General features: G+C 35.0%; 1 protein-coding gene across 2 annotated transcripts in view; it reads right to left on the reverse strand.

The window, feature by feature from the left end:
* mtmr14 (myotubularin related protein 14) overlaps window positions 1-17146 on the reverse strand; it is a 71809-nt gene that overhangs the window by 39471 nt on the left and 15192 nt on the right. For both annotated transcript variants that reach the window (XM_066698381.1, XM_066698380.1), the window contains exons 5-10: window positions 9360-9417; window positions 8060-8182; window positions 7034-7107; window positions 3773-3843; window positions 2519-2593; window positions 1631-1697 (exon numbers count right to left, since the gene is read on the reverse strand). In XM_066698381.1, the coding sequence (XP_066554478.1) occupies window positions 1631-1697; window positions 2519-2593; window positions 3773-3843; window positions 7034-7107; window positions 8060-8182; window positions 9360-9417 (468 nt within the window). The remainder of the gene's footprint in view (window positions 1-1630; window positions 1698-2518; window positions 2594-3772; window positions 3844-7033; window positions 7108-8059; window positions 8183-9359; window positions 9418-17146) is intronic.

The following is a 17146-nucleotide window of genomic DNA, read 5'->3' on the forward strand; positions in this document are numbered from 1 at the left end:
CAACATACTGATTGTGAATAAATTGGATTTCGGTTTTGTTTTTTGAAAAACATGTAATTATTTGTAAAACATGATGTTCCTGTGAACAGTGTTCTGTACAGCATTAAACTGTGTGTATATATATATATATATATATACACACACTCACCTAAAGGATTATTAGGAACACCATACTAATACTGTGTTTGACCCCCTTTCGCCTTCAGAACTGACTTAATTCTACGTGGCATTGATTCAACAAGGTGCTGAAAGCATTCTTTAGAAATGTTGGCCCATATTGATAGGATAGCATCTTGCAGTTGATGGAGATTTGTGGGATGCACATCCAGGCCACGAAGCTCCCGTTCCACCACATCCCAAAGATGCTCTATTGGGTTGAGATCTGGTGACTGTGGGGGCCAGTTTAGTACAGTGAACTCATTGTCATGTTCAAGAAGTCAATTTGAAATGATTCGACCTTTGTGACATGGTGCATTATCCTGCTGGAAGTAGCCATCAGAGGATGGGTACATGGTGGTCATAAAGGGATGGACATGGTCAGAAACAATGCTCAGGTAGGCCGTGGCATTTAAACGATGCCCAATTGGCACTAAGGGGCCTAAAGTGTGCCAAGAAAACATCCCCCACACCATTACACCACCACCACCAGCCTGCACAGTGGTAACAAGGCATGATGGATCCATGTTCTCATTCTGTTTACGCCAAATTCTGACTCTACCATCTGAATGTCTCAACAGAAATCGAGACTCATCAGACCAGGCAACATTTTTCCAGTCTTCAACTGTCCAATTTTGGTGAGCTTGTGCAAATTGTAGCCTCTTTTTCCTATTTGTAGTGGAGATGAGTGGTACCCGGTGGGGTCTTCTGCTGTTGTAGCCCATCCGCCTCAAGGTTGTATGTGTTGTGGCTTCACAAATGCTTTGCTGCATACCTCGGTTGTAACGAGTGGTTATTTCAGTCAAAGTTGCTCTTCTATCAGCTTGAATCAGTCGGCCCATTCTCCTCTGACCTCTAGCATCAACAAGGCATTTTCGCCCACAGGACTGCCGCACACTGGATGTTTTTCCCTTTTCACACCATTCTTTGTAAACCCTAGAAATGGTTGTGCGTGAAAATCCCAGTAACTGAGCAGATTGTGAAATACTCAGACCGGCCCGTCTGGCACCAACAACCATGCCACGCTCAAAATTGCTTAAATCACCTTTCTTTCCCATTCAGACATTCAGTTTGGAGTTCAGGAGATTGTCTTGACCAGGACCACACCCCTAAATGCATTGAAGCAACTGCCATGTGATTGGTTGGTTAGATAATTGCATTACTGAGAAATTGAACAGGTGTTCCTAATAATCCTTTAGGTGAGTGTTTATATATATATATATATATATATATATATATATATATATTCTTCTGTTAAAATTTATAAAGGGTATGAATAAATGTGGCGGCCACTGAATATACAAACAATCATCTCCAATCCCTTAGAGGTGTACACTTTTACACCCCTCTGTTGAGCTGTTACAAAAGCGGTTTAACCTGATTTACAAACACACAGGCAGCATATTTTGCAAATTAGATTCAAGAGCTTGCCTCTCCATTCTTCTAGTTATAAGATTAAGCAAGACTTACTTACCATCACTGTTGATGATATGAATCAGCAGTTTTAGATAATTTTGTGTCTGCTGCACCAGGTCCCATGACTGAAAGAGGAATTAGGAATGCTATTATCTGAAACCTACTGACCAAACCACTCTTACAGTGTTGTGAAGTAGTATAGGATGTGGTCTATGCAGGCCCAGTTTTAGCAATTTTGAGCCCCCCTGAGAGACCCCCTACCCCACCACTCACTGTTTCAAAGTGGTCCTTCCTATCTTTGTGGACTGCAAATTCCTCAATGACTGATGAATAGTTGATGGACTGACAGATGTTTAATTCAAATTAGATTTCTGCAATGTCAACCTGTCAAAGCTCATGTTGGTTTTATTTTTGATAAATACAAACCATTCATAAAGCATACAAAAAAAACATTCAGAAGGTTGCAAGAAAAGACAGATCATGTGGTGATCCTGATCCTACCACACATAATAATTGAAGTACAATAATTAAAGATGATTAATTATAATTCAAATAATTTAGATAGCTGGAACTAATGCAAAAAGCTTAAATCACACAAATATACTGTATGATTTAATATAAAATATTTCACAAAAAGTGAATTCCTTAGTTATATGGATTTCTGCATTGTCAGATGCAGATGAAACATTTTATCTTTAATACGGCTGTTGTTCAGTCCAGTGATGTAATGTAAACACATCAAACCCCCAAAAAAGTGTACAGCATAAAAACATCAAACATCAGCAAAGCCAAAATTCAAAACAAACAGCATAATCCTTACTCCCCTGACACCACCACAAGCATATTATATATATACATTTTTCTCTCAGGCAGCAGATGTCACTGTAAGACAATGCTTTTGACTGAGGTATAGGCACACATAAACAAATAAATAAAAAATAAACACCTGATATTCACTCCAGTCGATATTCAAGTTTTTGCTGAGGGATGCTGGGATAGTGAGGGGAGCATCCACAAAATCCTGCAATTTTAAAAAGTAAGCACACAAGTAAAAACCAGACCAAATAAGCATTATAGGTCAAAAAAATAGTATTGAATCAAACATTTATTAACAATAAATAGTATTTAGAGTTTGCATTATGGAGCTCTACTTTTAAAGATTAATATTCAGTAGTTTGGAGGCAGATAATGACTGAATTTAATTCTCATAGTGGTGTAAATCGATGAGAAAATTAACAACTAAAAATTATGTACAAAAATGTAAAAGCTGAAGCTAAGAAGATATCCCTCGACTGCACCCATTGACGATATTTAAAAAAATAAAAATCATGATTTAATACTCGCGCTAGCAGTTTACATCCTTATGTAACCCGTACAACGATTATGCAGATTACAACCAGGAAGAGAGATTTTCTTGTCTTGGTACCTTACAATGTGTGATTTTAATTCATTTACTAGCTCCATTATGTTTTCCACTCATTCAGAAACATTGCAGGAATTGAACCACCTCAAACTCTATAAATGGGTTACTATGGAGGCGTACAACACAATTTTCCATCTCAGATGTTTCTGAGAATGTCAAAATAACCAGTAGCAATGTTTTTCCACTCATCCAGACTCAATCCACCTCGACCCAAGATTGTAATCTAGGATCAAATGTGAATTTTGATATAAGCAAAGGAAAAAATACCTCAATCCTGGATTGAATCTAAAATTGAGCCCAATCCATATTGAATCTCGATATATGCTTCCACCCTCAGAAAGAAAATACACTGAGTAATGTTTTCAGTGTATACTGAAAGGTCAAGTTCATAATCTATCAAGTTAGGGATAGGTCTGGGCTTAGAGTTAGGGTCAGGATTTGAAGCAGGTTTAATGGGTAAGATTAAATCCTCGTCCTATAAAAATGTTCATTTCCACCGCAGATCACTACCCAGTTTTTCTGGCTTGCTTTCCTTTCTGCTACAAGAAGCGTACAGAACCAGCCAACCCACCCACCAAGAAAGCCTAACTGTCAAGGAAATACATGCGTTTGAATTTTTAGACTGACTGACACATCACAACTGTGTGGAGGAACTGAATGGAAGAAGGTGACAATAAGAAAAGATCTTGGTACAGCAGTCTGTGTTATAATAATTGTTTACTTATATGCCTGATTATTAACACAATATGAACATTTATGAATATATTAATTTCATACCTGGTTCCAGTTGAAGACCAGTCCCTCTGCTGTATAGTCTCTGTCTTTATAGTCCTTAAAAAACTCACAGCCTATTGAGGAAAAGAAGAATGTTTTATTAAACTGAGTCAAATCAAAAACAGATATACACTATACTATACTATATAGAAAAAAATATACTAAATTGGTCTTAACCGAAAAAAAGCTCATTCATGTTTGCTTTTAAGATTATATATATGACTGATCATATCCATGTACAATATTGAAGTAAATGGCCTAATTATAATGCATGCAGGACAAAAACAGGTAATGTATTAGTGTATCAGTGTGAATGTTTGAGATTTAGGATATAAATTAAAACAAAAACATAAGTAGTTAACCCCCCCTGCCCCCCCCAAAACATGATTCATAAGCTATTGAGAAAATAAAACTGCTGCATTATCAGTTCAAATTCAAGTGAGGGATTCATTTGCACAGAAGTCAAATTTTAAAGTTTCTGTGAAAGCTCTGGAATCAGAATTTCCTTTGAGGGGAAAAAATAATAATTATGTTAACCAAATGTAGCACTAGAATTAATAACAATTATGAGCAGTACGAGGGTAAATAAATAATGATCTTAAAGTAAATATAAAATGCATCCCTATGAAACAGGAGAAAATGATTTGGAAAGTTCCTTAAAAACAAAAAAAGCCTGTGTGTGTTTTACAACTGACACTTTACTGTATTTCACAGGAGGAAATAAAACATCAACAATTGACTTTAATGTGAAAACTTCTGAAATAAATTTAAAATAAATACAACTTCCCATAAAATGTAATTAATTAATAAACAGAAGTGCATCCAAGTAATTTAAAAACTAAGCAACTATAGAGATCACATAGCAGTAATAAGACAGTGAGATGCCAGGGTAACTTATGAACTTCAGTCAAGACAGACTACCAAGCTGGATAGAAGAAGTGAGTGAATTCAGGCAATGTATATTTTATTTCAAGCTTTATCAAGTTAATTTGATGCTCTAGGTATGTGACAGTGAAGCAGCAGAATTCCAGAATTCAATAATATGCTGAACAATTTTGAATATTTTTGGATTATGGCCATGGTTATGATGTGCCAGTGAATTTCTTATTGACTCAGATAAACCATGTGAAGAATTCCTCCTTTTTCTAGGATTTCTTTCAATTTTTTCCACAGTATGGTCTGTCCAATACAAACTATTGCAGCTGTTGTTCTATTTTAAGTGTCAATCAGTCAGACAGTAGCACTATATAACCCAACCTCCACCTACAAAACACCTTGTGAATGAAACATTTGTTTAGTGCAGCATCTCTCTTATATTTTATGAATAAACATCTTAGATCATACTTACATACAAATTGAAATGTATTCATAATATATATTTTTTGTCCTATTTGTTATTTATTTATTTATAATGTTAAATTTCAAAATTCCAGTTCGCAATCACCAATTACTAGTGTTGGGAATCGAAAATCGTTTCCAAAATTGGTGAGAAATCGGGTATTTGTTATAAAATTAAAATTTTGAATCCGCTAATCGATTCCTGTGTGCGCATTTTCAGATAGACTGGATTTTTCTTACATGTCATGTGAGAGGACCCAAACGGCGATCTGCCAGGAGCTTCCTCGCTAATCTATGTCATCGTCATGTAAACATCAGTCGCGATGGAAGTGCTCGAAAGTGTGGCTACACTTTGCGAAGTCAGAAGCCGAAAACTGAAGAGAGCTCGTTTTGGAAATGCCATGTATATGAACATGAATGATTCACGGGCATCAGTGATACTGGGAATGGCAGTAATGATTCGTGGGTTTGTGCCAGTTTTGTGAAAACACTGCGAGTGAAACGCCAGGTCCAAGCACCGAGTGCTTTTACTCTACTGATCAATACATGATTGCTACTGCACATAGTACAGAGTGCAATAGCGCAGGCACATTGCATGCAAAATTATGATTCATGGACATTATCAGCGGAGGAGCATTTACTGCGATGCTATATTTTCGTGGAGTAAAAGTGTTCACCTGGAGAGGGCTGTCAAAATGCAGTGTGAGGTATGAGCTCATGCAGTGAAAGTGCAGAAACGTGTCCTGTGTGGACTGTCCTGAGCTGTAGCTGCAGGCTAAATACATAGTAAACAGCTGATTGAAATACAAAGCTACAGTGAATACAATATGTTGAAAACAAAGTACTTTAGTGTACAATTATGTTTTGATAAATGTAATAGTTATTTTTGAACTAGAAAATATTGCTTTTGAGCATTACTCCAATATTAATGTTTACACTTGTTTCATTCTCTTATTGTATGCTGTTTTTTAGCGTTTTGCTTATTGTAGGCTATATAGTTATTTATGTTTTGACTGCAGTGTACGTGTTTAGAAAAAAAAGGGCTTTGTTACTCATAGCAATATTATTAATGTTTTATGATCATATATCAATTTAAATAATCAATTTGTTCTATACAAATGTTGGATTTGATCTTCATGAACAAAACTTATGAGTTTTATGCGATAGTTTGCCTAAGATTATCATATCACAGCTGTTAAAGAGCTATCGGTTACAATGACCGGCTTTGGCGTATGTAGGTAGTTCGAAATGTCAGCACTTCTAGTCTTAATTTAACAGTTTTGCACACATACAGCTCGTAAACAAGTCCTCAGTTTTTCATGTAGCCTGCTGATTTTTGTTCATGGTATTCAGCTGCAACTAAATGTTTTGTAAAATAAGACTATTTGTAAAATGTTTGATATCAAAACGTTTGCCTTTGTTTTTTTTTTACCACATTGGAATTGAAACTGGGAATCGATAAGAATCGGAATCAATAAAATTCAAACGATACCCAACCCTACCAATTACTGTGCTATCTGCTATGACATCCATGCAGCTTCCGCAGGGATGAGACATGGCACGAGCCCTCCAAAAAACATGCTGTCAAAGCCATCTGCTATTAATTTCACAGCAAGCCAGACATCTACCACTGAAGTAATTGTGGTTACATGTAATTGCTTTTTTTTTTTTTTTTTCCAAGCAAATAAGTAAATTCCAAAATATGTATCTTTATATATCTTCAATGGGCATCTCCTCAGCCAGTGTTATCTGAGGGATTAGTTCAATATGCAATATAATTTTATATTAAAGTGTTATTGTGCGTCAACACAGCAGCAAAACCTACAAAAGCTGCAAACGTTGGAGAGAATGTACCTAAAAACTAAAATTACCCAAATATTGCAGACCTAATAGGAAACAAAATGAAACCTGTTGATTTGAGCTTACCTGGATAAGGCACAGATAAGAGAGTAAAGTCTGCATAACGTTGAGCCTTGTCCACCTTTTCCGATGACGTTACACTAGAGATCAAAGTCAAAAAGTGAGCTTATTATGGATGTGCAGATTTAAATTGTTCTGTTCATAAAATCAAGTCAATGGTATGAAAGATTACAGAAACTACAAAATAATTATCACAACAGCTACTGTATACATAATATTAATTTGGTAAATAATATAAAAAACAGTGTGAAGTATGGTGTTGATAATTGGAAAATAATAAATCAAAATTTAAATGCATGAAACTCTGAGCCATTGATACAGCAAAATGTGAAAAAAGTTTAAGGGAGTGTAGACTTTCCATAGATCATGTACACTCAGTCTACAAAACATTGCACCCCTTTTTGCCCTCAGAACAGACTCAATTCATCAGGGTATGGATTCTACAGTGTCAAAAGTGTTCAACAGGGATGCTTGCCCAAGCTGCCTGGTAGTGGATCTCGACTCCCAATAGCTCGTCCCATCTCATCCCACAAATGATCAACTGGATAGAGATCTGGTGACTGGGCAGGTCACTGTACTAATCTGAATTCACTGTCATATTTGTGGAACCATTCCTGGACAATCCTAGCCTTTTGTCATGGGGCTTTATGGTACTGATAACATCCATTAGCAGATGGATAGATTGCTGCCATGAAGGGATGCTCAGATGTTCTGTGGTATTCAAACATTGCTCCAATGTTTTGAAAACACCCACACCATCACACCACTACCACCAGCCTGCAATGTTTAAATATTGCTGATAAAATATAAAATGTTATTTGTAATATTCTTCTTCGGGTAAACAGACTAATGTTATGTAGATATTCACCACTACTTAATGAGTGAAATGTTTTGGTATTTTTGTAAACAGTTTTGATTATTGTGATAATACTGTTAGTAAGTGTACGATAGCAATTGAGAAAAACTAATACTCTACAGCAGGGCTGAAAACATGCATAGCACTTTGTCTGTCGTTGAGAAGATGACACTTACTTTAAACCAAACTTGACTTTCTTGTTCTCAACCATCAAGTCACAGATGTATCGCACAGAAAGGTACCGGAGGAGCTTGATATCTAGACCTCGAACTTTGTCAAATAGCTGGGAGTCCCCATTCCTAGGAACATGAAAGCGAAATGAGTGTCAAGCCACTGTCCAACATTAATCTTAGTAATCAGTTTTTGTTCCTTATAAAGTCAAATGCATCCATAACTGACAACTCATTAAATGTTAGAACAATGGGAAAACATACTAAAGTAATACAAAAATGACTACAAAAGATTTAGATGACATGTATGACAACTTGACTACAATGAAATTGACCATCCCGACCAGACGAAGAATAGTTAATTGTTATGTACACGCTACACTAACCTATGGAAGCAAAGCCTGGATGTTATCCAATCAAATATCTATATGGATTGATGCACTGGAAAAGGTGGGTATTCGAAAGATGCAAAAAATGTTATTAAAACTAGGCGATTACTATTAATAAAGATGATGAGGTGCAAGAACAGGTATTTTGGACATCTAACAAGATGGAGCAACTTACAATGATGCCTCTTAGAAGGTAAAATAGAAGGTTAAAGGAGTACAGAAAGACCCAGACATCAATGGGTGGATAACATCACCACATGGAACTATTAAAACTATCAAGAATGTACCTATCAATCTTACAATCAGGGTGAGTTGAGGAACATGATGATGATGATGATATGCGATTAGTTTGCCATCAAAAGATTCCTGGCTATAAAGCCCTGTAAGCCCGGAGCCAACAGAGTGCTACAATCCCGACTACTTTACCCTTAACTATTCGACTCCATAAAGTTAGTAATCGTTCTACCCCCAATTAACATGCCTTTTTTCTGTGTTTAGTAATTAGTTAGTAAGTAAGTAAAACCGTATCAAAAATAATATTAAAATAATAATAAAACCTTTATAAGAAAGTCCTCTTCCAATTGGTCAGTAGGCCAGTTAGCCGTTTGCTCTTCCTAAGATTAACTCTGCAGCAGCAGTGCCAAACAAATTCACAAATCTCTGAACAGGGCTCTCCTTATGTAATTTTAGCTGGGCAAGCTGATGGCAAGCCTATACCGTGTATATCTTGATATTTCACACAATTACAAACTTTGGAGAGTATATATAATGTGCATCGTGTACATCAAAATGTTTTGGTCTTTTTCAGTTGCTGTCATTTCAAATTTGCATTACACCATTAAGGAATCCATCTAAAAGTACAGACAAAATAGTTAAATTATATTATTTTCTCTCCACTAAAAAAAACAGATGCTTACCGTACAGCACTGTCATCAGGCACTTCATCAGAGTCAGCCCATGCATCATCTGAGCCCCCTAAGGATGGGAAGAAACTCCATGTTAAAATCTGAAGGGAAAAAACATGTAATTCCATAAAGAGGCCGAATATATACATTATCCCAAAACAAAATAAATCACTGGCAATTATTAAATCAATTACTAATTTACAGTTTTACTAATTCATGACTAATTTATATTTGATGTATATGTTATACTACATCAAGGAAACCTGTAACAAATTACATACTTAAACTTTCAATAATTTCAAATTTTTAAAACTTCTTTTAATATATATTATTAATTCAGTAATGCTTATGATTACAAATACTTAATTGCAACCAGTACAAGCCTAGCGTACACATAGAAGTGAAGAAATATGTTACATGTTAAGGACCATGGCTGAAAACACGTAGTTACCATAATCCTCAGGCAGGTGCCAAACCATCATCTTTATATTCAAACAAATGATATTTACTGCAGAACAGCAACAATAGTTATATACATTTTTTTTTTCTATATTAAGTCTGGATTTGTATATTTTTTTCCTTACTATAACTCCAACATACAAGTTCACATGTGTCCTTGTAGTCCTAGGGTAGTTAAACTAAATCTGAATAGTTATTTATTCATTAATGCATTTGATTTTTGGTGAATTACAAAATAACCATTTTGAAGTTAATGTAAAAACATTTCAATTTTTTTTCCCTCTATTTCACCTTATTATTAGGGTATGATGTTAATGCTAAAGCATTTCTTCTCAGCCAAAGGTGGTCCTCCTTTTAAATAATTAATTCTTATAACTAAATCCTTCATCTGTATCAGTTCAAATGCAGACCATGTTTGTAGCCAAATTAAATTAAGCAGCAGAGACTTATATGCATGAGCAGTGGAGCATAGCTGGATCTACTGAAGAGGGACCGCCATGGTGTAGATTGCTCGTTTGTTTGTTAAACGGTGTGGATATAATCTGCTCAGTGCTTTAACATGCAATACAAATTTAAATAAAATAAGAACAAGACAAAAACTAGTATTTCACTATGAAAGACAAAAAATAAATGCCTTGCCACATCAATTGTTAAATTAAATTCCCCCAAAACAGAAAAGGTCACTGAAAAATGTCCATTTGTGTTTACATGCGGTGTTGTTGTGGTCACAGTGACCTAAAGTCTAAACCGGGTAATACTTTTTAGAAGGACTGAATAAGTTACACAATAAGGTTGTCCTAGCTGATTAATCAATGATCAAAATACATACTATTTGAATGAGGACATGTACTATAATTAGAACCCTAACTTATTTTGTGATATTGCAGAAATTGTGGATTTCCTGCTCGCATCGAGACTGACATCAGAGCTGCGTGCAGTGCAGGTTATTAAGTGACAGAGTGAGGGGCCGGAGGCGGAATCTCCCCTCCCAGACAGGGAGAGGGTCGGTGTGATATTGTCAACCTTCCATATTTCGAGCCTGGATTGGCTCTGCTCAATGTTTTCATCAGATCAGGTTAGTAACGGCAAGTGTGCAGAACTTCAGCCTTATTTTTGCGTATTTTGGTGTTACAATGCGTACCAGCATACTTTGATGTCAAAATGCGTAAATGCTACGCAAAATCAATATAGGTTAGCAGGTCTGGAGAATATACTAAATATCTACTCCTAGGACTGTTTTAAAAAAAGTTGCATTATTTCAGTATTATGTAACATTACAACTTCGGTGTCCATGTTACATCCAAATGTATTATGAGGACTGAATTCTGATATCAATTACTTTGTAAGATTTTTTATTTTTATTTTTTTTTATAAAATTACTAACTGTTCTAGTGAGTTTTCAATCACCTTTATTGATGATTCTTCCATTTGGATAGTATGTGTGTGTACCTTTGTTGTGTCCCTGTTACATCCAAAACATTTTCAAGTCTTTCATGAATAATATTTAACATTTTCTCACGATCATCTGGGTATAAGTTGTTAGATCCCTTTAAACAGCACTAAATGGGGGCTCAATTCTAATTATTCAGTTACTTGAACCAGCTATCAAAATATTAGCCATCTGCTTTCGATGGAAATCAGCTCCATTTACTCTTAAAGGTAGACAGTACCCTGCCCGTTAAATGTGTGAAATATGATGGGTGCAAAATCTTCTGTATTTTCTGTAAGTTTCTATATTCATTACTATGAATTATAGATACAGTGCATTTGTGTCCCCGTTACATCCAAAACATCAATTTTCACGCGGGTGAAAGAAGATAACTTCTGCAAGTATCTTTTCTTTGGTTGGGGAATTTTTGTGATGAAACAAACTACTTAACAGACAGGAAAAAGTTGCAAAATTCTCAATACATTTTTTTTACTTCTATGTAACACTTTCATCCCTATTAATGTGGAGTGACACATATCCAAACCAGTGTGAATTCAAATGTGTCACCAGTTTGCTTTTCATACTTGGTGCTCAGGAGTAGGACCTGACAGATATATCAGAGCACCGATATTATCGGACGATATTGGACTTTTACAGAAATCAGTATCGGCACATATTCCTCCGATAATTCAACAATACATTTTCTCAAACTATTGGCTAAATATTTTTTTCAAAATTACCATAAAATCCTTTGTAAGACTTCAGACAAATAATAAATACATATTTGGTTTTACAGTCATTATTATATTTATGTACAATTGTTTATTATTATATTTTTTAACAGTTATGGTGTTTTAGTTTTCCACTGGAAGTTTCTGAACTGCAGTGTTAAAAGTAAATTAAATTACTTTTCAAAATTAATAATAGTAACTAAAATAAATAAATTACAGTAAATGTTTGCTGAAGATGTTGACTAGATATCAGCAAACAAAAACTGAATCCAAATGACAAGCAAGCTCAGATCACAGTGAACAAGCTAAAGCGAAAAAGACCTCTCAGACCAAAACTGAAAATATACATGATATTTATACAATTATTTCAAATCCTACATAGTGTTTTGGTTAAGACACATATTTCAATACTTTTAACATACAGTAAATATGTATGTTACATGTATAGAAAATGCATATTTTTAGATTTTTCCATTATTCTACTTTATCATACTTAGTACAAGAACAAACAATTGCAAGTTTACCAGCTACACACTTATTTTAGTAGTAGTAGTTTGAACTGTTTACATTATAACTCATTACTTAGCCTAGACTTTTATAATATATATATATATAAAGATGTGAGCTAGCGAAATGTATCAGTACATTTAAGGCTATAGATTGATATGACATTCAAACAATATAGAGACAATACTGTGTGTCCTGCAGTGGTGTGAGCTGTGTCGGTGCCCGTGTTTATTCTGTGTTTATTCCGCATCTCTCTGACTCAGACGCACAGTCTCTGGGGGTGGGGCTTGAGTTGCGTCACACGCTGACGCTTTCCACCCGGGCTCAGGGCCGCCGCGTTCACATTTACATTTAGGCCGGTATTAGGCCGGGTCGAAAAGCGGGACTAGTTTTGACCCAGCCCAGGGCCAGCCTAAATCTATGACCCAGTTCACATATGAGTTAGGCCGGCCCTGTGTGAACGGGGTCTTTTTATTGATCGTCATAACAAGGAGGGAAATAGACAGAAATATCATTATTTTTATTGTATTGATACAACTTAATATTAAAAGATACTTGAAGTCAAACGGTACCTCTACTATATCTACCTTAGACAGCAAATCTACACAGATGGAGATCTTGTGTAAAAAAAATCCAAAGGAGAGAAAATGGGATGGAGTATACAGGTGTGTTCTGACCTACGACATTCCGTATTTACGACAACACCCATAAGCCCCATTATTTTTTAATTTCGACTTAAGAAGAGCGAAGCAAAGTACAGCACCATCTCCAACACAATCTCAAAACTGGAAGGAAGGGAACTCTGTAATAAGTTTGAGGATTTTTCAGCCCCGCCAGCCCAGGTTTTATACCTATGCCAAACCTGGGCTGGCGGGGCTGAAAAATCGATAGGAGGAAGAAAAAAAAAGAAAGTATAACAGTGTGTTACAAGCAGGAATGTTAATAGTTTAGAGTTCAACAAATTTAACAAATGAATTAAAAAATAATATAACCATAGAAACTAATGGGTAAAAGGGATTTATTCCGGTTTCTGGCCATAATAATAATAATAATAATAATAATAATAGATCGCCAAAAAAACTGAAATCACAAAATCGTGAAATGGTGCAATAACTGTTTATTATCATTATTATTATAAACTATTGTAGCACCCTTTCATTCGCACTGTTGCCAGTGAGATTTGTACAAAATAAAAACGCTGATATGATTAAGACAGGAGAAGGTGTTGTTCTCCGTTATTCACCTCCCTATATTTCACATAATTTTAATCATGATTTACCATATCAAATAAGTGAAGTGCTGTCTGTGTGAATTTTGATAAAAAGGGAGACCAATATGTGAAATATAGAGCTTAGTTACAGTAAATGAACAATGCAGAATCACATGAAACTAAAGCATCCTTTGCATACAATGTCTGTTACTATGATGGGAGCAGGATCTAACACTGAGAATGTGGGGTTCAGACAAACAACCATCCAAGCATATTGCTAGTAGTAAATGTGGCAAAACTCAGGCATCAAAACATTACCTGGTTGATTGTTGAAATTGAATGCAATGGATATGCACTCAATTTCAATTGTCCAGGATACTGAATTCAAAAAGTTTCTAATTTCTCAAGCCAGATTAGAAATGTCCTTTCGACAAAAAACACTGCATGGATAAAACACAGTTTTTTTCTTCTTTCTTCAGACAAGTACACATTCTTGTTATTAATACTGAAAACAACGACAGTCATTTTACATAATGGATGAACCATGATATTTGTCACTCCATATTCTTAATTTTATTGGGCATGTAACTCCTTTTGTTTATGTATAATTAGGAGAGGTTAGTGATTCATATTTTAGCAAAGTTTAAAATCCAACAGGATAACATTTCTGTATGTCATTCAAATAAAATATTGCTTAGATATTTCTGTTACATACTCATAATTAAAAAAATATGGGGAGGGGGTAAAAAACATTAGAAAGGACAAGGGCACTTTCCAAGCAATATTTTGAGCAATATTTAAATCGACAGCATAGTGTTTCTGTAATCGTGCAATCAATGACATTATTTAAAAAATGTTGCTTCACTTTCTAGATTGTTCTTTTGTAGTCTATCACAATTTATAACAGCTTTCTTTAAAACTAAAATTGTATATAAATAAATGCGGGTGGGTGGGTGGGTGGGGGGTGACTAAATTAAATGGAATCTCACACCCCTAGTTACAAGTGTTATTAATTTGTTTAAATTATCATTTTATAAAAATGGTCAATACAGGAAGATCTGTTAACATGGTAGATGTGGTCCTGAAAATGACCATACTAGTTAAAACCGTGTAATCAAAATCCATTTCTGCATAGGAATATGTCTAAATGTTATAAAAGAAGATGCATTGCCATGGAAGCCAGAGAGAGAGAGAGGTGTTGGAAACAAAGAAAAAGCTATTAGCATTAAAATATGTTATGAATACATTAATAATAAACGCTGTGAGATCATTTACCTTAAACAATACTTGTAATCCAGTTGTAAAATGGTGAGACAGAATGCAGCGAGTCACTTAAAACTATTCTTGAATCTTGGTAAGGGGCAGGGTGGTCGATGTCTGTCTCAGCACACTCCCAAACTGTGTTGTTCTGAAACCTTGACCATGCCAAGTTAATTTTATTTTACTGTATTGTTCTGAAACCGTGATAAATTAAAATGTTAAGTGCAACCTCCCTGTACATAATAACTATGTGTATTAATAAATAATAATGCAATATACCAGAGTCAATTTTTTATTTTGGAGCTGAAATAAAAATTAGAGACACAGAAAATTGCAGTTATTATTTTACTTAGTTAGTAATGCACCTGCAAGGGATGTACCGTGGCGCATGCTGTGCTGAAAGTGCTGTATAGTGGCATTTGAGAGACAGAGAGCTTAGAATGAGCTAAGTGTTTAAAATCATTAAATTATGTTTTCATATCGCTTATTTTTTCCCATTGATATGCCTATGAAATAATTTGGCATCAAACCCAAGTTGTGAATTTTAAACTTCGAAAACCAAGTTTTGAAATGCTAATTGGAATCCATGGCTAGACTTATTTTATTAGTTAAGTTACAATTATGCAAATTGTTTTTTGATACTGCAAGTTGATACTGGAAGTTATGAATTAGGAACATGCAATAAATACACTTTCACATTCTCTAGAGAGATAAATGTTTTGATTTGGCCTAGTCCTTACAGTATTTATAGTCAGTATATATTTCTATCACTCAAAACAAAAACTGCAGATGTGGGAACCAGATGCTTTATGCACTACTGGAGAAGAATGACAGGAAGCACCAAAATTATATTTTTTCACTCGAGCTTGCCTACTTGGCTTGACTGTGACAAAAAACAACTGGCATAAATCTCAAGCAGAACATCTGACACTTGCAGAGGCATGGTATTAACTATCCAAAACCATATAGAACATTTAACTTGAGCCCCCATAGTGGGAATAAAATTAAGCATATTAATTCCAATAATATTTTCTGGTCTCAAATCACATAATTTAGCTTCTTTCTATAGAAAACTTTGTTGCCATTCTGTAAAAAAATAAATAATAATAATAAAAGTGGGTGGGTTGGTTAGGACAAATTAATGAACAAAAATCCTCAGAACTCCCTGTGATAAACCAATCTGAATTTCACACACAAACTTACAAACTTAACTCCACTAGTATTAAGAGTGCTTGTTAAGACACCTGGCAGTGCTTCAGTTCTATAATATAGTATATATACTATATGCAAAATAGTTCTATAATGTTTTGGGCTCAGTGACTGAGCAGTTGAAACCTTCAGGATTGCAGCATGGTGTGCATGAGATAGTGATCGGTCTTTGACAGTTTTTTTTTTTTTTTTCATAAATGTATAAACCACCAAACAAAAACATGATATTTCTGAAGGATTTACAAAACCTTTGAGGAAAGATGGTGGTAGCTGTTTGAAGAAGTCTTCAAAGTTGATCAATGAGTTTCTAAATCACATGATTCAAATCAAAATGATCAGCAAACATCTGGAAGTTTTCTTTGTGCTTTCTGATCTCTGTAGAACACTAATCAAATTCTTGAAAAAGGAGGTCAAGGTTCGTAGTGTATTCAGAACCACTGAACTACATTTCAGAGCTTCCACAAGTGACTTGCATATTGGGAAATGAGAAAGAAATAAGATTTTTCAAAAAATATTGAGAAAAGTTGAGAAGGCTCTGTTAATCATAAACTGCTGTCACCAGCTGGCCTGAACCTTGCACCTTCAGGTTTACTTTAGCTTTTGTAACATCAGCAAGGAAAGCAATCACTGTCAATTACATCAATACTCTCATTGATTGTGACTGAATATTTGCAAAATGCTTTACTTTTCTCGATGTACTGCTATCCAGTATCTTTAGAGAGCTCAAGAACAGATTCTGCTTGTGTGTTTGGAAATAATCTGATATTGCCAAAAACATGTATCCTATTTGGATATTATCTCAGACTCTTTCAAAATGCAGTTTTGAATTAATTCACCATCACTGAATGGCTTCCCAGACTAAGCAATCATTTTACTTATGGCAAAACCAGGGTTGAGAGGGTTACTTTTAAAAAGTATTTTGTTACAGAATACTGATTACCTTGTTTTGAAAATAATCTGTAACCTAATCCAATACATTACACCAAGACAGTAA

The sequence above is a fragment of the Amia ocellicauda genome, chromosome 3 (genome assembly GCF_036373705.1).
Source record: "Amia ocellicauda isolate fAmiCal2 chromosome 3, fAmiCal2.hap1, whole genome shotgun sequence".
Lineage (NCBI taxonomy): Eukaryota > Metazoa > Chordata > Actinopteri > Amiiformes > Amiidae > Amia > Amia ocellicauda.